General features: G+C 48.6%; 1 protein-coding gene across 5 annotated transcripts in view; it reads left to right on the top strand.

Moving 5' to 3' along the window:
• Positions 1-8,078: 8,078 nt before the first annotated feature.
• BOK (BCL2 family apoptosis regulator BOK) overlaps positions 8,079-22,387 on the top strand; it is a 38,787-nt gene continuing 24,478 nt past the window's right edge. For 2 of the 5 annotated variants that reach the window (XR_010590396.1, XM_005295767.4), the window contains exons 1-3: positions 8,079-8,301; positions 9,316-9,614; positions 19,371-19,499. Coding sequence is in view for 4 of the 5 variants with exons in the window: in XM_005295767.4 (XP_005295824.1) it covers positions 9,392-9,614; positions 19,371-19,499 (352 nt within the window). In the remaining variant the exon portion in view is untranslated. Of the gene's footprint in view, positions 8,302-8,736; positions 8,812-9,259; positions 9,615-19,370; positions 19,500-22,387 lie in introns of those variants that run through there. The other 3 variants (XM_024111828.3, XM_042853393.2, XM_065557142.1) reach the window with 3 other exon arrangements.

Below are 22,387 nucleotides of genomic sequence, written 5' to 3'. Positions count from 1 at the left end.
ACTTTGTCTGTTCCCCAGCCACCACATTTAAAACTCACTTAAAATCACTACCAGTATCTCAAAGCAATCAGCTGTGCACAGATCCTGCTCGACTACGCCACTGTGATGGGTTGGATCACAGAAACCCCCCTGGGAGCTGCCAAGTGATGTGCCAAGACTACCTCTGCCCCTGTTTTCCCTGCCAGCTCAGGACTCCAGCACCCTATCTTGCTGAGCCAGACACTCCCGTCTGCTCCAACAAAGACCCAGGGTCTGAATTACTTGCCCCAAAGCTGCAGGTTTACCTGAAAACAGCTCACAGAAGTATGCTTGTCTTTAGCACTCAGATGCCCAACTCCCGATGCGGTCTAAACCCAAATAAATCTGTTTTACCCTGTATAAAGCTTATGCAGGGTAAATTCATAAATTGTTCGCCCTCTATAACACTGATAGTGAGATATGCACAGTTGTTTGCTCCCCCAGGTATTAATACATACTCTGAGTTAATTAATAAGTAGAAAGTGATTTTATTAAATACAGAAAGTAGGATTTAAGTGGTTCCAAGTAGTAACAAATAGAACAAAGTAAGTTACCAAGCAAAATAAAATAAAATGCGCAAATCTATGTCTAATCAAACTGAATACAGATAATCTCACCGTCTGAGATACTTCAGTAAGTTTTTTCCTCAGACTGGACACCTTCCAGGCCTGGGCACAATTCTTTCCCTTGGTACAGCTCTTGTTCCAGCTCACATGGTAGCTAGGGGATTCTTCATGATGGCTCCTCTGTTCTCCTTTGTTCTGTTCCACCCCTTTATATATCTTTTGCATAAGGCGGGAACCCTTTGTCCCTCTGGGTTTCCACCCCCTCGCCCCCACTGGAAAAGCAAAAGATGGATTTCAGTTCAGGTGACATGATCGCATGTCACTGCAAGACTTCATTACCCACTTGCCAGCACACACATATACAGGAAGACTCACAGGTAAAACACAGCCATCTGCAGACTATGGTCCTGGTTAATGGGAGTCATCAAGATTCCAAACCACCATTAATGGCCCACACTTTGCATAATTACAATAGGCCCTCAGAGTTATATTTTATATTTCTAGTTTTAGATACAAGAGTTGTACATTTATACAAATAGGATGATCACACTCAGTAGATTATAGGCTTTGTAATGATACGTTACAAGAGACCTTTTGCATGAAGCATATCCCAGTTACATTATATTCACTTATTATCATATTTTATTAAACCATATAGACTGCACAACGTCACAGTGGCCCCTTGGTCCCCCCTGTCCTGGCACCCCTGGTCCAACCTGTTCTAAAACACCTCCAGTGACAGGGATTTCCACAACCTTCCTTGGTTCCCTATTCCAGAGCTTAACCACTGTGATAGAAAGATTTTCTTACTATCTAACCTAAATCTCTTGCTGCAGATTAAGCTCATTACTTCTTTTCCTACCTTCAGTGGACATGGAGAACAATTGATCACTGTCCTCTTTATAACATACTTGAAGACTTATCAGGTCCCCCCTTAGTTGTCTTTTCTCAAGCCCAAACCTGACATAAAGGGTAACAAGAAAACATTTTACAAATATATGAAAAGCAAGAAGAAGATCAAGAACAGGGTAGGCCCATTACTCAATGAGGAGAGAAAGACAATAACAGAAAATGCAGCAGTGGCCAAAGTGTGTTAAATGACTCTTTTGTTTCAGTTTTCACCAAAAACGTTAGCGGTGATTAGATGACGAATATAGCAAACATCAGCATAAATGGGGTAGCAGCTGAGGCTAAAATAGGAAAAGAGCAAATTAAGAATTACTTAGACAAGTTAGATGTCTTCAAGTTGGCAGGGCTGGATGAAATACATCCTAGCATGCTTAAGGAACTGGCTGAAGAGATCTCTGATCCATTAGTGATTATCTTTGAGAACCTTTTGGGGAAGGGAGAGATCTGAGAAGACTGAAAAAGAGCAACTATAGTACCTATCTATGAAAAGAGGAATAAGGACAACCCAGGGAATTATAGACCAATCAGATTAACTTCTATCCCTGGAAAGATAATGGAGCAAATAAACAATCAACCTGTATGCACCTAGAAGGAAATAAGGTGATAAGTAACAGTCAATATGAGTTTGTCAAGAACAAATCATGTCAAACCAATCCTCCTTTGACAGGGTAACAAGCCTTGTGGAAAGGGGGAAAGCAGTAGATGTGATGTACCTCAACTTTAGTAAGGCTTTTAATACTGTGTCACATGACCCTTTCTTAAACAAACTGGAGAAATATAGCCTTGATGAACAACTGGTTGGAAAAGCGTACTCAGAGTATTTATGAATAGTTCACAATCATGCTGAAAGAGCATAGTAAGTGGGGTCTTGTACAGATCTGTGCTGGGTCTGGTTCTGTTCAATATCTTCGTAAATTATTTAATCAGTGGTTCTCAAACTTTTGTATTGGTGACTGGCGGGGCGCCTGCCCACCTCCCGGGTTTCCAATATGACCCCAGTAAACAGGGGTTAAAAGCAGCCCTGGAGAGGGCTGCAACTGGAAAAGCTGGGCTGATTAAGGAAGCAGCCACAGTTGTGACTAGCTCAATCGGGGCCCAGCTGGCCCTTATAAGAGGGCAGTGGGCCAGGAGCTAGGGACAGTTTCTCTCTGACTCTAGTGAGAGAGGGACTGGGCTGCCTGGGAGCTGAGGAGGGTACCTAGGGTGAAGCAGTCCTGGGGAAGGGCAGAGGGGGCTGGGGAGTTCCAGCCTAGCAAAGCCCCAGGCTGCAGGCTGAGTTAAGGGCCCACAAATTGGTACTGGGGCAGCAGAGGGACAGCCCAGGAAAAGGCAGAGGCAGCTGGTCCAACCCCCCTTGCTGATGATGAGTGGTTATAGACTGCAGTCTGCCCCAGTGAGCAGGGGCTAGATGATGACTGGCAGTAGCCACTGAGGCAAGGTGGGGATAGAGGGTTGTGGGTTCCCCTGGGAGGGGAGACCCAGAATGTGGGTTACTGCCAGGGCAGAACCCTGACAGAGAGGGGAACCAGGGTCTGGGAGGAACATGGGGCCAGTGGCAGGCAAGACACTGGCCTGAAGAGGGCGCTCAGCGCTGGAAGAGCTAATTCCCAGGATGACCAGTGGGAGGTGCCACGCCGGTGAGTCATTGCCCTGCCACAGTGACCCCTTTCACACAGCAAGCCTCTGAGTGTGACCCCCCTTATAAATTAAAAACACTTTTTAAATATTTAACACTATTATAAATGCTGCAGACAAAGCGGGGCTTGGGGGTGGAGGCTGACAGCTCGCGACCCCCGCATGTTATAACCTCATGACCCCTTGAGGGGGTCATGACCCCCCAGTTTGAGAACTACTCATTTAGATCATGGCATAGAGAATACACTTATTTGTGGATAATACCGAGCTAGGAGGGGTTGCAAGTGCTCTGGAGGTTAGTACACCTCTACCCTGATATAATGCCACCCGATATAACACGAATTTGGATATAACGCGGTAAAGCAGCGCTCTGGGGAGGCGGGGCTGCGCACTCCGGTGGATCAAAGCAAGTTCTATATAAGGCGGTTTTTCACCTATAACGCGGTAAGATTTTTTGGCTCCCAAGGACAGCGTTATATCGAGGTAGAGGTGTATTAGAATTCAAAATGCTCTTTACATACTGGAAAAATGTCTGAAATAAATAGGCAGAAATGCAATAAGGACAAATGCAAAGTACTACACTCAGGAAGAAATAATCAATTGCACAAATACAAAATGGAAAATGACTGCCTAGGAGGGAGCACTGCAGAAAAGGATCTGGGGTTATAGTGGATCACAAACTATATGAGTCCACAATATAATAGTGTTGCAAAAAAGAGTGTACCTCATTCTGGGATCTATTAGCAGGAGTGTTGTTAGCAAGACATGAGAAGTAATTCTTCTACTCTAATCAGCACTGATAAAGCCTCACTTGGAGTATTACGTCCAGTTCTGGGTACCACACTTCAGGAAAGATGTGGACAAATTGGAGACAGTCCAAAGAAGAGCAGCAAAAATGACTTCGAAAACCTGACCTACAAGGAAAGACTGGAGAAGAGAAGACTGAGGGGAGAAGACATAAGTCTTCAAGAACGTTCAAGGTTGTTATAAAGAGGAGGGTGATACATTGTTTTCCTTAGTCATTGAGGATAGGACAAGAAGCAATGGGCTTAAATTGCAGCAAGAGAGATTTAGGTTTGACATTAGGAAAAACTTCCTAATGGTAAGGGTAGTCAAGCACTAAACCAAGTTACCTAGTGAGTCTGTGGAATCTCCATCACTGGATGTGTTTTAAGAACAGGTTAGACAAACCACTGTCAGGGATGGTCTAGATCAGGGGTTCCCAAACTTGGTTCACGGCTTGTTCAGTGTAAGCCCCTGGCGGGCCACGAGACACTTTGTTTACCTGAGCGTCCGCAAGTAGGGCTGTTCATAGCTCCTAGTGGCTGTGATTCGTCGTTCCTGGCCAATGGGAGCTGCAGGAAGTGGCGCAGACCAGGCCATCCCTTCCCGCAGCTACCATTGGCCAGGAATGGCGAACCGTGGCCACTGGGAGCTGCAAGTGGCTGTACCTGCGGATACTCAGCTAAACAAAGTGTCTCGTGGCCCGCCAGGGGCTTACCCTGAACAAGCCGTGAATCAAGTTTGGGAACCCCTGGTCTAGATAATACTTAGTCCTACCTCAGCGCAATGGCCTGGACTACATGACCTATCGAGGTCCCTTCCAGTCCTACACTTCTGTGATTCTATGAGGAAAAGTTTAAAAAAAACTGGGCAAAGTCGGGTTTTCTAAACCTTTGATCATTGTTTGTTGCTCGCCTCTGGACTCTCTCCAATTTATCCACATCTCTCCTAAAATGTGGTGCCCAGAATTGGACACTGTATTCCAGCTGAGGTCTCACTAGTGCCAAATAGAGCAGGAGAGTCACCTCCCATCTCTTACACATGACAATCCTGACAATACACCTCAGAATGACATTGGCCTTTCCAACTGCATCACATTTTGTTGACTCATATTCAATTTGTGATCCACTATAACCCCCAAATCTTTTACTACCCCCATTTTGTAATTGGGCATTTGATTTTTTTTCCTTCCCCGGTGAAGTACTTAGTACTTGTCTCTATTCAATTTCATCTAATTTACTTCAGACCAATTCTCTAACTTGTCAAGGTCGTCCTAAATTCTAATACTGTCCAAAGTGCTTCCAACCCCTCCCAGCTTGGTGTACTTATAAACTTTGCAGATGACACTCCATTATCCAAGTCATTAATGAAAATACTTTATAGTACTGGATCCAGGACAGACCCTGTGGGACCCTACTAGATACGCCCTCCCAGTTTGACAGCAAACCATCAATAACTACTCTTTGAGTGTGGTCTTGCAACCAGCTGTGCACCCAACTTATATTAATTTCATCTAGACCACATTTCCCTAATTTGCTCATGAGAATGTTATGTGAAACTATGTGCAATGTTGTAGCCATGTTGGTCCCAGGATATTAGAGAGACAAGGTGGGTGAGGTAATATTTTTGTAGAGAGACAAGCTTTTGAGCATCACAGAGCTCTTCTTCAGATCTGTGAAATGGTGTCAAGCCTTACTAAAATCAAGATATCGCGTCTACTACCTCCCCCTCCCCCCATCCACTAAGCCAGTTATCCTTTTAAAGAAGGAAATTGGGTTGATTTGGCATGACTTGTTCTTGACAAATCCATTCTGGCTATTCCTTATCACCCTATTATCTTCCAAGTGCTTACAAATTGATTTTTTTAATCATTTGTACCAGTATCTTTCCAGGTATTGAAGTTAGGCTGACTAGTCTATAATTCCCCAGGTCCTCCTCGTTCTTCTTTTTAAAGATAGGTACTATGTTTGCCTTTCTCCAGTCCTCTGGGTCCTCACCCATCCTCTGTGTATTCTCAAAGATTATTGCTCATGGTTCAGAAATTGCTTCAGCTAGTTTCATAAGTAGTAACTAGTAGGAAGAATTTCTTCAGGCCTTGCTGATTTGACTACATCCCACTTATCTAACTATTCTTTAACCTGTTCTCCAGGGCCAGCTCCAGGTTTTTTGCAGCCCCAAGCAAAAAAAAAAAGGGGGGGGGGGCCGGAGTGCTGCCGCCGAAGCAAAAAAAAAAAAAAAAGTGCCGCCCCTTGAAAAGTGCCACCCCAAGCACATGCTTGGAACGCTGGTGCCTAGAGCCGGTCCTGCTGTTCTCTCCCTATTTTGGCTTGTATTCCCTCCCCCTTGTTGTTAATATTAATTATAGAAGCTGATGATAAACAGCATCTTGGGGAAGGAACTCAGCACCTTGATGGATTGGGTCCTGAATAAAGATGGAAAAATACCCTCTCTTCCTCAGGACGCCCCTCCAGATTAAGGTGCAGGCACAATGGTGGGGAAGTGTGGGAATTCTCCATTGCTGTACCTGGTCTTTTGATAAACGGAACTGGTAACTCTGTGGCTCCTGGCATCAGCACTAATAACGTGATAATTTGCCACAGACTTGTATGTATTTCAGTTCTGCAGGATGTATCCAGTGGTACTGTCTTCGTTTTCTTCTCCTCCATCACCCTTTCTATGGTGAAAGGTGTGTGTCTGTGTACTGAAGTGGCGTGCATTGCAATTTTCTCCCACAGGGAAAATTTGTTACCCTGTGTGGGTCCATGCCAGCTGTAGTTCTAAAGGGCAGTCTATGCTATATATGACTGAAGTGGGTAGCTACAAACATTTCTATATAGCAGTAATTTGGGATCTAAACCTGATGCAGTTTAGGGCATGAGCAAGCTCTAAAACATGAAGACCTTTGAAGTCTGCAGGAGCCCTTACTTTAGGTGTAAGTTGTTTTGGGGCAGGAACAGTCTCTTTGTTCTGCATTTATACAGTGCAGCACAATGGGGTCCTGGGTCCATGACTGGGTGCTAGGTGCTATCGCAATATAAATAATAAATAAGAATTCTGTGTGAGCTTTTGATCAGGCCCTTGAAGAATGAAACAACAGTTCAGAAAACCTGAATATTTTGACGAAGCCCCATTAAACATTCACTTCCATTTACTGTGTCTTCTTGTCACTGACAATTAACAAAATACTTGTATGTGAAGCAAGCTGCCTCCTATCCCATCCAGTCCATTAACTTAGTGGTATCAGTCCAGAGACTGTGACATCATAATTGCTTCCATAATGATAGGTGATGATTTCACAAACACTGGATTGAAGTATTGCTCAGTGAATCAGGCAGGAGGAGGCCGTTGCAAGAATGAGAGCATGTTTACAAACAGATGCCTTGGTAACCTTGTAGAAAGAAACTGAATAGGTTTTGACTGCACTGGCATTTCAGCCACCAGTGTAGCTACACTAGTGTAAACCTACAGGTGTCCTTACCTCAGGCCTTTCACAAAAGCAACCAAACAGCCATCAGATGGTGATAAATACATCTCTTCTGACCTGGTTTGGACAGTCTGTGTCTCAAACAATCCCTGAGCCCATCCAATCTCACTGCAAATTCGGTTTTGCTTAGTGGGAGGGAGGAAGAAACCCATTGAATTTCTTGACCAGCTCTACTAATAACCTTTTGGGAATTAAAACTGATCTGGTCTGTTTCACCTCAGTGTTGTTGAGCACCTGTGTTGCTTACAGTTCAACTTTACAACCTGTTCAAAATCTAGCATCACAGTCACCCACTGCAGGTGCTGCCGTTCCATGATTTGGCACTTTTGGGTCTATGGGCAAATAACTATTGCCGATTCTGCAAAAGCGGTCACAGGAATACACCCTTATCAGGGAATAATACTTCTCCTTGGTAGTGTTCTCAGCGGTACATCAGAGCATGCTCTCCCTGGAGCTCAGCCACCTGTTTAAGCAATGTTCTGTTTGGGCTGGAACATCTTGAAAAAAGTCCCTCTTAACCTAGCAGTACAACTGCTTAGAGCCTCCTTAACTGAGGAAGAAAAGGGAGGGGAGATTGTTGCTAGCTGGCTTGCATAACCCCGCCCCTGGTTATTTCATCTTCCTTACAAGGCTAAAGCAAGAGGCTTTCCTTTCTCTGGCTGCCCCAAGCTCTCAAAAACAGCAGAACAAGTGGTAGGATCATACTGGAGTGCAGACGGGATGTGGAGGCTGCCAGAGATGGGGAGAGAATAAAGAACCGAGCAAGCAGTTGTGCTCTAGCTCCAGCAGAGGATAGGAGCAGAGAATCATTATAATCTTTAAAAAGAACCAGTTCTTCCAAAGAAATATAAGAAGCAGCTGAAACCGACAAAAGATCATTGAAAGGAAGGAAATGCAAAATGAGAGGTAAATATGTCCTTTGCTTGGAAGTTTTTAAGAATTTGGCATTGTTTTCTTTATGGTAAAAACTTTCAAATATGGGTTCCTAAAATGAGGGTCTCAAACCCACCTGACTAAAACTTTGGTCTGATTTTTTTTTTTTTTAGGGGGTGTTGCTCACCTGCAGCTCCATTGAAGTCAGACCCAAAGCTTTCATTCAGGTCCTTCTAAATGGATTTTAGGTCCCTTACTGTAGGTACTGGCACTTCTGCTTTTCCACTTTGCTGAGACAATTGCAGTTGAAAGGCTTGGGAGAAAAAGCTGGTAGAGTGCATCTCTTAAACAAGTCACAGGAACAAAAACTAATTTAGGATTGCACTAAACAAGGAACTTTTGTCTCTGAGGATAAGGGCTAGTGGGAGATTTGAAAATTGAAACACTATTGTAGCACAGTATTTATGGTGTATAGGTGACCTCCTTCCTTCAACATCCACATTCTGATGAGCTGGAATTCTTGTGTGTCTGCGTCTGCTTGAGGTACTGTAGCTGGAATGTGGGACTCTGGTTTGATTTCCTAGATTATTTAATTGAAGCAAGCTGGTCTTGTCTACACATTCTGAAAATTGTTTCCAGATTCTAACTATTTAGTCTTTTTGAAATTAAGATTCAGCAGTTCTGAAATTAAAAGGGGGAAAAGAGAAAATATCTTATTAGTGCAAATCTTGCAGTCCATACTCAGGCAAAACTCCCACACTGCCCTCAGTGGGCACCTAAGGACTGCAAGATTTGGCCTGTTCGCTGTAAGATTCAATGCACGTGATCTTCAGCTAGTGTAGATTAGTGTTGCAGCAATGACTTCCATGGCACTATGATTTAGATTGCTAGGGTATCTGGCCCTATGTTCCTTTTTCTTTCTGGGTGAGCTGATGGATTTCCATATGCTCTTATCCACCAGGTAAAGCTAATGAAGGTTAATTCAAGAACTTTGCTGGGAACTGTGACGAATCATGAGCCCAGTGTATTATTTCCCTTAAACAATAGCTACAGATTCCTGTCAAAGGCTTCGGGGCAGACTTCAGATAGGCACACCCTGAGTCGGTGAATTCAGCTGTCAGGGATGGAGGTGCTACGCCGTTCCTCGGTCTTTGCTGCGGAGGTGATGGAGGTTTTTGATCGGTCTCCCACCGACAAGGAGCTGGTGTCCCAGGCTAAGGTGCTCTGCAGAGACTACATACATTCCCGGCTGCTTTGGGCTGGCATTGGCTGGAGCAAACCAGAGCACAGTGCACCCATGCCTGGCGGCAGACTGGCTGAGGTGTCCAGCGTGCTTCTGCGACTAGGTAAGCATCCATGCTGTGGCTGCGGGCAGGGGTCCTGAGGGGGTCTCTTCGGGGCACTTCTGACTAGACCAGGAACGGGTGAAAGGCAGGGACTGCTGAGTGCCAAGAGGGCGTCCCACACAGCCAAGACCTTATTTGCTTAAAGAATTAGGTGTTATTCTCTGCACTTGGAGCATCCAGACTGGTTCCCATTGCACCTCCTCATTCTACTCTTATCTCCCACCTGGAGCAAGGAGCAGCTCCTTGCTCATCCCAGTGATTCTGGAGAGACTGTTTCCTGTAGGTCCCTGGGGAAATATAAGCTTGATCCTGCACCGATTAAAACTTGATAAGAGTTTTGCCTTTGACTTCAGTGGGGGCAGTATCAAGCCCTTTGTCTCTGTGTTCATTCAATCCATGGTTTCCCCAGACTAGCACCCCATCAGAGCTCACAATCTCTTCTGCATTCAGCAGGGTGAGTTGGCCTCCATGACAGCCCAATGCTGGACTACAGTGACAGTCTTATCTGTATAATTCTGCTAGCGGTAAACTTGGGCTGCTTCAATTGCTCACCTAGGAAGGGGGTGACTGAGTTGTAGGGATGCTTCATTGGGCGTCTTCCACTTGGACTGTGTGCATTAGAGAACCTTGTGATGGCTGCATTTCAATAACAAAGTGTGACAGTTAATCCACTGCCATCTGCCTTAGACTGTCTCTCTCTGATTCACTCAGTTGGACAGGAGTCTTCTCTATTACTTCTGGCATTGGGGCCATCCATGCTTGGAGGGGTGCGGCCAGATCATTAGTCCAGGGAGCTTTGCACAACCTGGCTTTGCCTGTGGAGTTGTGCAGGAAGAAAAAAGATGCAAGGGGCAAATATGTGGTGGGGATGGTTAGATGGCATCCAGCTAGCAAAGCACTAAAGGCTGTATCAGCTGAACACCATTACTATGTATAGTTACCAAGATCTGGATGTTGGATTGTAGGAACACGTGGTGTGGGGGTGGGGGTGGCCATTGGGGCTAAGATGTGCGGTGCTGGCATCAAGTGCATATGCGAGATGGCACCACTAAGGCCTTGTCTACACTAGGCAGGTAAGTCGACCTAAGTTACACTACTCCAGCTACATGGATAACGTAACTGGAGTCGACGTAACTTACGTCGACTTACCGCGGTGTCTACACCTAGGATTGCCAACTTTCTAATTGCACAAATCCAAACACCCTTGCCCCGTCCCACCCCTTCCCCAAGGCCTCTCCCCTGCCCTGCCCCTCCTCTGAGGCCCTGCCCTCCACTCACTCCAGCCCTCCTCCCTCTGTCGCTCGCTCTCCCCCACCCTCACTCACTTTCACTGGGCTGGGGCAGGGGTGTGGGAGGGCTCCAGCTGGGGGTGCAGACTCTGGGGTGGGGCTGGGGATGAGAGGCTTGGGGTGCAAGAGGGGGCTCCAGGCTGGAACCAAGGTGTTTGGAATGCGAGAGTGGGCTCAGGGCTGGGGCAGGGTGTTGAGGTGCGGGAGGGGCTGCAGGCTTCGGATGGGGGTGTGGGCTCTGGGGTGGGGCTAGGGATGAGCAGTTTCGGGTGCAGTAGAGGGCTCCGGCCTGGGGCCAAGGGGTTTGGAGTGCGGGAGGGGGCTCAGGGCTGAGGCAGGAGTTGGAGTGTCAGAGGAGGTGCAGGAGGGGGCTCAGGGCTGTGGTAGGGTGTTGGGGTGCAGAAGGGGGTGCGGGCTCTGGGAGGGAGTTAGGGTATGGGAGGGGGTTCTGACCTCAGGCAGGGTGTTCAGGGTGTGGGCTCTGGCTGGGTGGTGCTTACCTCAGGCAGCTCCTGGTCAGGACTCCCTGCCTGCCCTGGCTCCGTGCCACTCCTGGAAGCGGCTGCCATATCCTGCCCCTTGGCCGGAGGCATGGCCAGACGGCTCTGCGCGCCACCCCCGCAGCTCCTGTTGGTCATGGTTCCCGGCCAATGGGAGCTGCGGAGCCGGTGCTGGGGTGAGGGCAGTGCGTGGAACTTCCCTGATCACTCCTGTGCCTAGGGGCCACAGGGACATGCCGGCTGCTTCTGGGGAGCTGCGCAGAGCCAGGGCAGGCAGGGAGCCTGCCTTAGCCCGACTGTGCCACCTTCTGGACTTTTAATGGCCCAGTCACCAGGGTCCCTTTTCGACCAGATGCCTGGCAACCAGCGTTCCCTCTACTTTTTCCCATACATGTGCAGAATGAATTTTGTTATGTGCACCAATATGGTGATAACACATCACCTTCATACTGATGCACATAACAAAATTAATGTGATGGGGGGTGGGGCTGAGGGGTTCTGAGTGCGGGAGGGGGATCAGGGCTGGGGCAGAGGGTTGGGGTGCAGGGAGGTGAGGGCTCTGGTTGGGAGTGCAGGCTCTTGGGTGGGGCCAGGGATGAGGGGTTTGGGGTGCAGGCTGCCCTGGGACTACGGTGGGGAGAGCGGACTCCCTCCTCCTCCCCTCCCAGCTCTCTCTCCCTGCAGCAGCTCCAGGGCTGGGGCCACAGGATAGGTGCCTCTCCCCCGGCCGCGGCAGGTCCAGAGCTGAGGTGGAGGCAGGGGAAGGACGCCTGGCTGCGGCAGGGTTGGGTCCGGGTTGGGGGAGGGGCACCCACCCCCGGACACAGCAGGTTGGGGGCTGGGCTAGGTTGGGGCCGGGGAAGGGGCGCCCCTCCGCCAGCTGCAGCAGGTTCTGGCTGGGCGGGTTCCCTGAGTGCCTGTGCTGCGCTTAATAGGCTGCTGCTTGGCCACGTGACTGTGCAGCTTACAGGGAACATAGCTGGCAACCCTATCTACACCGCGCTGCGTCGATGGGAGACGCTGTCCCATCGACTTCCCTTTAGGGTTGCCAGGTGTCCAGTTTTCAAGTGGAATGCCCAGTCGAAAAGGGACCCAGGTGGCTCCGGTCAGCACCACTGACGGGGCTGTTAAAAGTCCAGTCGGCAGCCAGGGGGCTCCACACACTGTTCCCGCCCCAACCGCCAGCTCTGCAGCTCCCATTGGCCGGGAACTGTGGCCAATGGGAGCTGCGGGGGCGGCACCTTCCGACAGGGCAGCGCGCAGAGCCACTTGGCCGCGCCTCCGCCTAGGAGCCGGAGAGGGGACATGCCGCTGCTTCAGGGAGCTGTCTGAGGTAAGTGCCACCCGGAGCCTGCACTCCTGACCCCCTTCCATGCCCCAACCCCCTGTGCCAGCCCTGATCCTCTTCCCGCTCTCCTAACCCCTCGATCCCAGCTCAGAGCACCCTCTTGCACCCCAAACCCGTCGTCCCCAGCCCCATCCCATAGCCTATACCCTTAGCTGGAGACAGAACCCCTTCCCACGCCCCAACCCCCTGCCCCAGCCTGGAGCCCCCTCCTGCACCCCAAACCTCTCATCCCCAGCCCCACCCTGGAGCCGGCACCCCTAGCCGCAGCCCTCACACCCTCCCGCATCCCAACCCCCTGCTCCAGCCCAGTGAAAATGAGCGAGTGAGTGAGGGTGGAGAGAGCAAGCGACAAAGGGAGGAGGGATGGAGTGAGTGGGGGCGGGGCCTCAGAGGAGGGGCAGGGCAGTGGGGGCCTCGGAGGAGGGGTGGGACAGGGGCGGGGCAACGGTGTTCAGTTTAGTGTGAGCAGAACTTTGGCAACCCTACTTCCTTTACTTTTCTCAATCCAGTGGAATACCGGAGTCGACTGGAGAGCGCTCTGCCATCGATTTAGCGGGTCTTCACCCGACCCACTAAATCGACCCCCGCTGCATTGATCACAGCAGTGTTGGCCTCTGGTAAATGTAGACATGGCATAATTGCCAGCATGTTCTCCTGTGGAGAGGAGTGATAAGAAGGGGAGCATGGTTCATTGGGCCAACCAGTGGCATCCTGCCCTATATCAGCTTGTACTAGATGCACCTCACAGGCATACTGGGGTACCGACAGCTGGCCATGCTGCATGACTTTTTGCCCATCCTATTAAGATTTAGCCTTTGTCTTAAAGTCAGCCAGTTCTCTCCTAGTCTCCTCCTGTCACTGTGGTTGTGAAGAGTATTTTAGTACCTAGTCGCCCTCCTTGTCCAAATGATCTTCAGATCACTTTTTGCCAGAACATTACCAATAAACCAGGGATTCAAAATGCTGCCTGAAGCAAACTTCCTATAAAATAAATCCTGTGGACCTGACCCTCTGCTGGTCTACTTCCATAGACTTCACTGTCAGTCTGCTTGCAGTGTGCTTCGCTGACATACATGTGTTGGGAATTTAGTCCAGTATCTCTCCCTCTTTTCCTTTCCGACTTCTCCTTTCCCTTTCTATATCTTGGTGACTTTTCTTTGGTCTTTGTTTTACAGGCTGCGGTTTTCCCCTCAGATGAATTTTTCATCCTTTTCTATTGTTTCATTTATTTATTTTCCTCTAAGTTCCTCTCTTCCCCAGACATATTCTTCTCTCCTGTTTTGGTTTTTCCTCTCTTTTGCCATCTGTCTTTTCTTTCCTTTTCCTTCCATTCCCTTTCACCTTTTTGGTCTTCTCTCTTTCTCCATCTGCGCAGGTGGGGTCAAATGTGGGTGGCAGAAGTGTTTTGGAGGGCGAGCAGATGGCAGAGTGAATTTGAAGGCGTCTCCTTGACGACTGTCCTGACTCTGTTACTGTGCTTATGTTCAGATGGAAGGATTTGGCTGATAGTCCTAAGAACTTGGCTTCTCTAAGCAAACTTGATTGGAATGGAACCACATATAAGGGACACAAGGGGAAAATCATTCTTCATATTGAGCTATACAGTCATTTCCTGATCACTTGTTCAGAAACATTGCTGCCCACATGGCCTTTAGCTCTTCCTTCCCTTTTCCTGTTGTAAATAGCCAACTGCAGCAAAAGGTGTTAAACCACTGTTGTTTCCCAGGCACATGCCAGGAACCTGAGCCCCAAACTTCTGCATCAACTGGTACAGCCAGCTAAACCAGTTCTCGCCCAGTGACAGTTGCTGGGAGCACTCAGTATATGTGAAGGAACAGAGCATTCCTAGTGCTTGTGCTTATGCATATGGATGGTAAGGTGAGCCGGCAAGTGAGCATGATAAGCCAGCGAGTAGGCCTGGACACACAGTGGGTAAAGGGAATTCTGTATGGATGCTCTTACAGAGCTCACAGCTGAGGAATAGTGGCACTGAGCAGTGAGACACTGTGGCTGCTAATAGGACTAACTGGTGACAAACATTAAAAATAAGTGTTCAGCTTTATTATAAAAAAAATTCCTACAAACCAACCATCCACCTATGTCTGGAACAACCACCATCGCTGTATCAGCCTCGCCACCAGCCAGCTGCATGTCCGCCTGTCAGTGAAGCCTCTGCTGCCCTTGGGGGCAAGGTCCCCAGCTGCTGTAAACCACTCTGGTGCCATTGATGTCAATAGCATTGCATCCGTTGACACCAGCTGAAAAACTGGCCTTCCTGAGCTTAACTGGAATCAGTGCAGTGCTTTGAGCTAGCCATGCACTGTAAATCCCCTATGTTTTGCTGGCCAACCATTGGTTGTTGTGTCTGTTCTTCCTTGGCAAAGGGAAGATTTTGGGGACCAGCACAGGCCCTTAAAGTTCTCTGTCCTACTGGTTCCCCTGCTGCCATCTGTTGTGGCTTCCCTCAGCATTCAGTGCTGTGTAGATGTGCCCATCTACTTTCTCACAGTTTTCTCCTCAAGGCTGCTGGATCATGTTTACTTCAGACCCAGGGGCAATTGACCAGAACAGCTGCTCAAGTGGATAGTCTATTCCAGAATACAGAATTCTATAATAACTTTTATTCCAGAATAAGAGTGTCTACACCGGAAGCTATTCTGGATAAGCTATTCTGGTCAGTTTCCCCACATAGACAAGCCCTTATTTGTTGGGAATTGCCTCCAGCCTGGGATGAGGGGGGATGTAGTACTTCAGCAACAGAAAAGGAACTTTAGGTCCTCAATTCCCAGCACCAGTTTTGTAACTCAGAGCCCAGTCAGACTCCTAGATCCACAGACAGAGGGTCCTTCCATATGTGGATCTGACCTTACCTTGTGGCAGATTGGGGTCAGCCTCTCCACAGCACACAGTCCTTCACTGGGCCCTAGAGAGAGTGCTTTGTGGGTCCTGGGATCTGTATTTTGGGTGAGGGCAGGCAGAGGCAGATACGTCCCCATCTCCACCATTAGCACTCTTAAGTACAAGGTGGGCAGATAACACAGCCATAGTCTCTCCTCTGCTCCACAATGGGGTTGAGTGTCCTTGGGGCAGCTGTTGACTGCATTGCCAGGGAAAGGATTGCTGAAGTTGGCTTGACACCTCCCAAGGGCTCCATGCACCTGGGAAATGTTTGGACACCTCTTCATCCTGCTGGCATGTGACATTAGTGGTGTATGCTCATTCTCTACGGCCAGGTCTACACTACAGAGCCTATGTTGGCATAGCTAAGCCGGAACAGGCCTATGCCACCAGAAGGAGCTCTGCCAACATAACACCACCTCCCCCAACAACATCATCTAAGATGAAAGAAGCACTCTTTTCTCCGCACAGCTGCATCTACATGGGGGGTTTTGTCACCATAGATACGTCAGCTAGGGTGTTTTTTTTTTTTCCCCACACCCCAACTGATGTAGCTATGCTGACAAAATTTAGCTGTGTTGACCTGGCCTAACGCTAGCATGGGCTTTGCAGTTCAGGTGAAATATGCCCCAGCAGTTGGTAATAGGAGATATGAAATCTTTCATCTCTTAGTTACCAATTCAAATCCACCCCCACTCAGAAGTTAGAGTAGAGGAACTGAGATGGGACTTCTGTGTCCTTTACCCAGCTTTGCCACTGGCTTCCTCTGTGACTGTCAGTCATTTATCCTCCCTGCCTCAGTTTACCCACCTGTGAAAAGGCTATAATACCTACCTTGTAGGACTGTAGTAAGGCTTATCTAGGCCATGCCATAAAGCACTTTGAGAATCTCAGAGAACAGGCGCAAAGCAGGAGAGGTTGGAAGCACAATCCATCTGGTAGCAGTTCAGTGACCTAGGGGAACTTCATGGCATTCTTGGTCTAGTTCCATTACACTGGGCACTGGTCCTAGGAAATCTAGAACAGGGATAGGATCTATATTTATTCAATAAGAATGGCAGCGGAGATTAAATATAGACAAAGCTTAGGCATGCCAAGGTCATTCAAAGTTACGGCAGTTTAGTTAAACAGGTGCAAGTGGTGATTTGGTTAAAACAGTGTGGACACTCATCATCTGATTTAAACCTGGTTTATATTGGTTTTGCTTACTTCAGTAAGTGATATAAACCACATTTAAATCAGATGATGAGTGTCCATACTGCCTGGCACTAGTTTAAAATAGCTTTCGTTGAACTGGTCCCACACTTAATAGAGCCAAGGCCTCAGAAGGGGCCCCTCTAGGTCTATGTGACTAAGCTGCCATCGCTGCTCTCCATGCTCTTTCACAACTGTGCGGGGAGAAATGCTGACAAGCTGATCGCTGAGATCACAACACTCCAGCTGAGCATGGAGAGAGAAGGCTCCCTTGCTTTCAGAAGCAGCGTGACCTCGTGGGTAGGAGCAGGCTTGGGAATAAGACGACCAGGATAATGTCCCCAACTCTGCCCCTGACTTGATGTGTGACCTTGGGGGAATCGTTCCCCTCTCTGTACCTTTGTTTTCCTTGTTTATTTATTTAGCTCCTCAAGAGTGGGACTCTTGCTATGTGCATGTACAGCACCTAGCACCGTGGACACTACCTTTAGGCCCTCCAGTAATAAAACCAATAGTGAGGAATAATAGTGCTCTGCCAAGTGCTTATCCTATTCCCCTCCTCCATCATGCAGATATTTCAGCTAGCACAGGGTGAGGCTATCCCTTTGTTCCTCATGTTCAGAGGTTAAGGCTGTGTAACCCTGAGACAGAGGAACAGTTCTCCCATATCATATGCAACATTCCCTCTTATCAGCCTCAGGCATGCATTGCAGGGTTTCCTTTGTTAATCAGATTGCATGGAACAATTGAACCTCAGAAGTGTCGAAACACTTTATGGAATACTGTAAAGGTTGCCTGCTTAAATATTTAAAAACTAATGTCAGAGGTTGTATAAATTGGGTAATGTTTAGTAGCTAATAATGACGCTTCCAGAGTCCTTCATTTGGTCAGAGAAAATCCTGCCTTTTCGATCCCATCTATGCTACAGAACCAGATGTGCAGGAGGATCTGGTCACACCACCATTGTCCCCCAGACAGTTGAGACGTGGTTCTGCCTTGCGGTGTAAATGTGACCTGAACATGTTTTAAGTGTTTGTCCAATGCCATGCATAGACAACCCACCCCAAAAGTTTTTTGCACAATGCTGGAAGTTGAGTAACTCCCACCTAGACTACCAAGGTATGTCCACGCTGCGAGTGAAGATGTGACTGTAGCATGGGTGGGCACACCTGAGTTAGCCCTAGCACAGGTATCAGTAGCAGTGAAGACATGGCAGCATGGGCTAGAAACCAGAGTACATATGGTCCCCAGTGGACTTGTACACTGGTTGTTAAGCCCATGCTGAAGCTTGTGCCACCACATCTGCACTGCTATTGTTACCCAGGCTAGCTAGATTAAAGGCAGAACAGATATACCTCCCTGTGCTATAGTCAGCCCTTCACTTGCAGTGTGGACATGACAGAAACCAGCTTGGGGACCATTTATGTTCTGCAAGGGTCCTACAACACAGTTCATTGACATTTGTAGTGGAGACAGGACTTCATTTTCTCTTGGTGGTCTTCATGCCGATACATGCCTTGGGCTCCCATCTTGGAGAACTACCTGGAGGCCTGAGTGTGTTCTGAAGTTTAAGAGTCAGCCATGCAGATGGCAAACCATGTAGCCCTCTGAAGAACACACAGGTCTCCAGATCTTCCTCTGTGCCCATGTTAATGTAAAATAGTTGAGCTGACACTCTTCACTCTGCCTTTTGAATGTTTCACAGCCTCAGGCCCGTTCTCAGCTTTCATCAGCTTCCAGGGCTAGTAAGGCCCTTTCCTCCCAAGGCTTTTCTTATTGTGTAGAAAAGGGTGTGCCCCAGAAGAGCTAAAATAAAGGGAGGCACCTGCACCTCTAGTATAAAAAAATCAAGTTATTTTTGCTTCTGTTGATCTTTCTCCTGCCGCGAGAAGAAACCATAGTCACTGTAGTCAGCACTTGTGCTGCCAGGCAAGAGAAAAGGCGGATGGGGTCCAGTGGCTTAACAGAGGATTAGGATAGAGTTCCTGAGTTCAAATCCCACCCCAACACTGACTCCTTCTGCAGCCTTGAGAACACCACTTGGGCAGCAATTCTGCAAAGGAACTGGGAAGCTGATGTAGGCCCCTACCCCATGAATGCCAGTAGCATGGGGCGGGGGGCTCTCTGCCACATGCAGCACTGGCACCTCTGATTGTGCTACCCCACAGGAGCCTTTGCTGCGCAGGAGGCAGCGGAGGCTTGTGGCGGTCAGGAGGAGGTGGGGCTGGCTGTGGCAATACGCTCACAGGAGCTACCAGTGCCAATGGCCAAGCGGCCCCAGAAATGTGTGTGCATGCAACCAGCCGCCCCTTGGTCCCTGGCCTGGCCTCAGCACCAGTGTGGGGATGGATTTCCTCTTTCACCCCTGTTCCCTGACTCAGTGTTCCCATCTGCAAAATGGGGGCTGAGGGGGAGGAATATCCTCTCCAGAGGCATGGTGGCTGGGTTGACATCATCTCTCTCAAGGGGACGAGTGAAACGCAGTGTCTGTGCTGGCCACCTGCTGACTCCAAGCCCTTGTTTCCAGGGGACGAGCTGGAATACATCCGACCAAATGTTTACCGGAATATTGCCCGCCAGCTGAACATCTCACTGCACTCTGAGACCGTGGTGACTGACGCCTTCTTGGCAGTAGCGGCCCAGATCTTCACGGCAGGTACAGATGTCTGTCTGGAGTGGGGGGGGAGCAGGGATGGGGCTGGCTTTGGGTGCAGGGCTAGACCAGAGGGTGGGGGCTGTGTTGCAAATCTGCCGGAGCTGGGCTCTTTTGTAGCACACACTGAACTAGTGATTTAGAAAAGAACTCCTCTGGACAGTCTCTACCTAGCATACCACTGGCTGGGAAATGCCCCATTATCTGGGAGAGCTCTCTGATTCCAGAGGGCCTCTCCCTCTCCTTCCAGGAGGAGCCCATATTGCCTCATCACCCCAGGGAGTCACTCTGATTCCAGGTTCCCCTCCCCACTGCTGGCATCTGAAGCAGCCTCATTACAAGGGAGTCTCCCTCATTCCAGCCCTTGTTCTTCATGCTAGGACCCAGAACTGACCCACTGCAGGTGTCTCCACTTCTCCTGGCTTCCCTTCTTCTAGCTGTAGCCAGCACTTCCTCCTTGCAAGGGAGCCTGCTTCCATCTAGCTTCCTCTGCTCTTGGGAGCAGCCAGAACTGTTCCACCACATGGGAGCCTAAGACACTCTATGGTGCTCCGTCATTTCATTAGATTTGTTCCTGAATGAGTCGGTGTCTAGAGACTTTTGATTAGTCAGATACAAGTTAGTTAGTGACCCGGCCCATGTGGTGTTGACGGAAATGTATGCACAATCTGTGCTGTGCTCCTTCAAGGGAGCCTCGATCCCCTCTGAAAACACCCCCTCCTCCACCCCAGTTCTCCTTTGGTGATAGCTGGCTGGTGTGGAGATGGACTTGACAAAGCCTTCTGTCTACCCTCTTTCCAGACGGCCCTGGCATAACCATGGGAAGTCTGCAATGCCGTGCACATTTTGTGAGCAGCCTAGCAATAACTAAGAGGCTGGTGGAAATACTAGCAGTGTATGAAAACAGGGGAGACTGAAACAAAGCAGGGCTGGCATGCAACTAACCATCAGCAGAGCTGTGTGAAACACTTGCGCGAGGGGCACCTAGGTGTGAGTTGGAATGGATGGATCTGCTCCTCAGGCTCCTTTCTTCATGCTTGAGTAGTGGCTTTGAGCTGGTGCTGCTGTGGGGAACCTTGGAAGGGGACAAATAAAGATCCCAGATTTCTAATATGCCCTCAAATAAACTTCCTCCGCTACTCCAGAAATCTGTCTTCACCCCCAAACATGCACAGCTGAGTGGGGACCCCAGTGGGGCCACAGTCACCATGTGAGAACCTGCACTCTGTAACTGAAGCACACCTTGATGCAGTACACAGACTGATTTCTTCCACAAAACAATACCAGCAATAAATAAGAAAGGGGAATCTCTTTCCCAGAGATTCCATCAGGGTGAATCCAAAATAACCTGCAGAGCTCTTGTACTCTTCACCAAGAGGTTTATTCCATTGCTCCGGGAATTAAAAAAAAATGGATGAGGTGGATTGCAGTGCTAGCCTGAAAGACTACACGGTGTGCTTGGAATGAAAAGACTTTCTGTGCACAGTGAGGTGGAGCACTGCTGGCTTGGAAAGATGAATGGAGCTGGGCAACTATGACAAAATGTCTGAGTATTGGTGTGGATTGCAGAATAAATTCACCCAGGCCGTGCTCATGCCTCTTTGTGCTCATTTGAGTAGCTGAGCGTTCCTTGCACTGAGACTCACAGAAAACGAGTGTTGAGTGTGCACGTTCAAGTGTTTGCAGAGGAAGTGGTTATTTTATTAGCTTGGCACTACTTACTACAGCAGGGGAATGGGGGTCTCATTTTCCCTGCTCCAGAGCTCTGACCCACAGGAAATTAAACAAGCCAGAAGAGAACTTGACTGTGCCTTTGGTAGCTAGGACTGCATGCACACAACTATTTGTGTGACTGTGACAGAGGAGAGAGCCCCAGTCATTGCTGTGGGTCCCAGCATTGCCAATGCTTATGACTTATTGTGAATCTCATGATACTGGGTGATCTTAAAGCCCCAGCTCCTGGAGTCCAGTGACTAGGTGAGAACCTTGGATGCCTTTTTAAATGAGTTTCTAGAAGCTTGAAAATGTGTCCCAGCTTTTCTCCAAAGGCTCAAAACCCAGAAGACAAGTAAAAAGGCCCCCAAATTGGTGGTTTTTATCATGACTTTTTAAAGACAATTCCATGATTTTCGGGGGAGGGAGGGAGCTGACTCATGATTTTTGAACAGGGGTTGGCAATACTGGAATCCCCAACTATACAAACTAGGCCCAGCCACTTGCGGAGCAGCCACAAGGTGCATCACCAGGGTTTCCCTAAGCTGTGTGCTTGTGCAGCCACACCGCACTAGCAGGCACCCCCCATGATTACACACCAGCTGCACAGGGGAGCTGCCCACCATTGGGCTCGCCTTTACCCTGGCTGCTTCCAGTGCCACTGGCAGAACTCAGGAAGGTGCTCCAGGGTTCTACCCCGCCCCTGCCTCAAGTGCTGCAAAGAGGACAGCCTATGAACAGAAAAAGAAGCCATATTTGTTGAGTGAGTTATGTGCTCCTCTCTGCTACTCACACAGATTTCTGGCTGGGGGAAAGGAGCAGATTCTGCTAGTTCTAACGTTCCTGGATTCAAATTACAGTTGCAAGACTTGCTGAATCCAGCAAAATTAAGTGTTAAGTCTGTGGCTGCCGGACATTCCATTTTTTGGAATGCAGAGGAAAGAAGCCTTGATTCGCAAAAGATGACAGATCTCAAATATTGTCTGAGTTGTCAGAGCCAATCACTGACGGCTCAGTGCTGGAAACAGACTGAGATATAAACTCTGCTACTTAGTGTTCAGCTTATTAAGAAAACAGTCCAGGTCTGGGACACAGACCCGCTCAGCTGCCCACTCTTTGTACCTTCCTGCTGGGCAGTTTTTTTTCTCCCTTTACCCCTTCTCCTTTCTTACTCCATT

This window comes from Chrysemys picta, chromosome 9, assembly GCF_011386835.1.
Source record: "Chrysemys picta bellii isolate R12L10 chromosome 9, ASM1138683v2, whole genome shotgun sequence".
NCBI lineage: Eukaryota > Metazoa > Chordata > Testudines > Emydidae > Chrysemys > Chrysemys picta.
The sequence above is the reverse complement of the archived record's forward strand: the minus strand, read 5'-3'. Positions and strand labels throughout refer to the sequence as shown.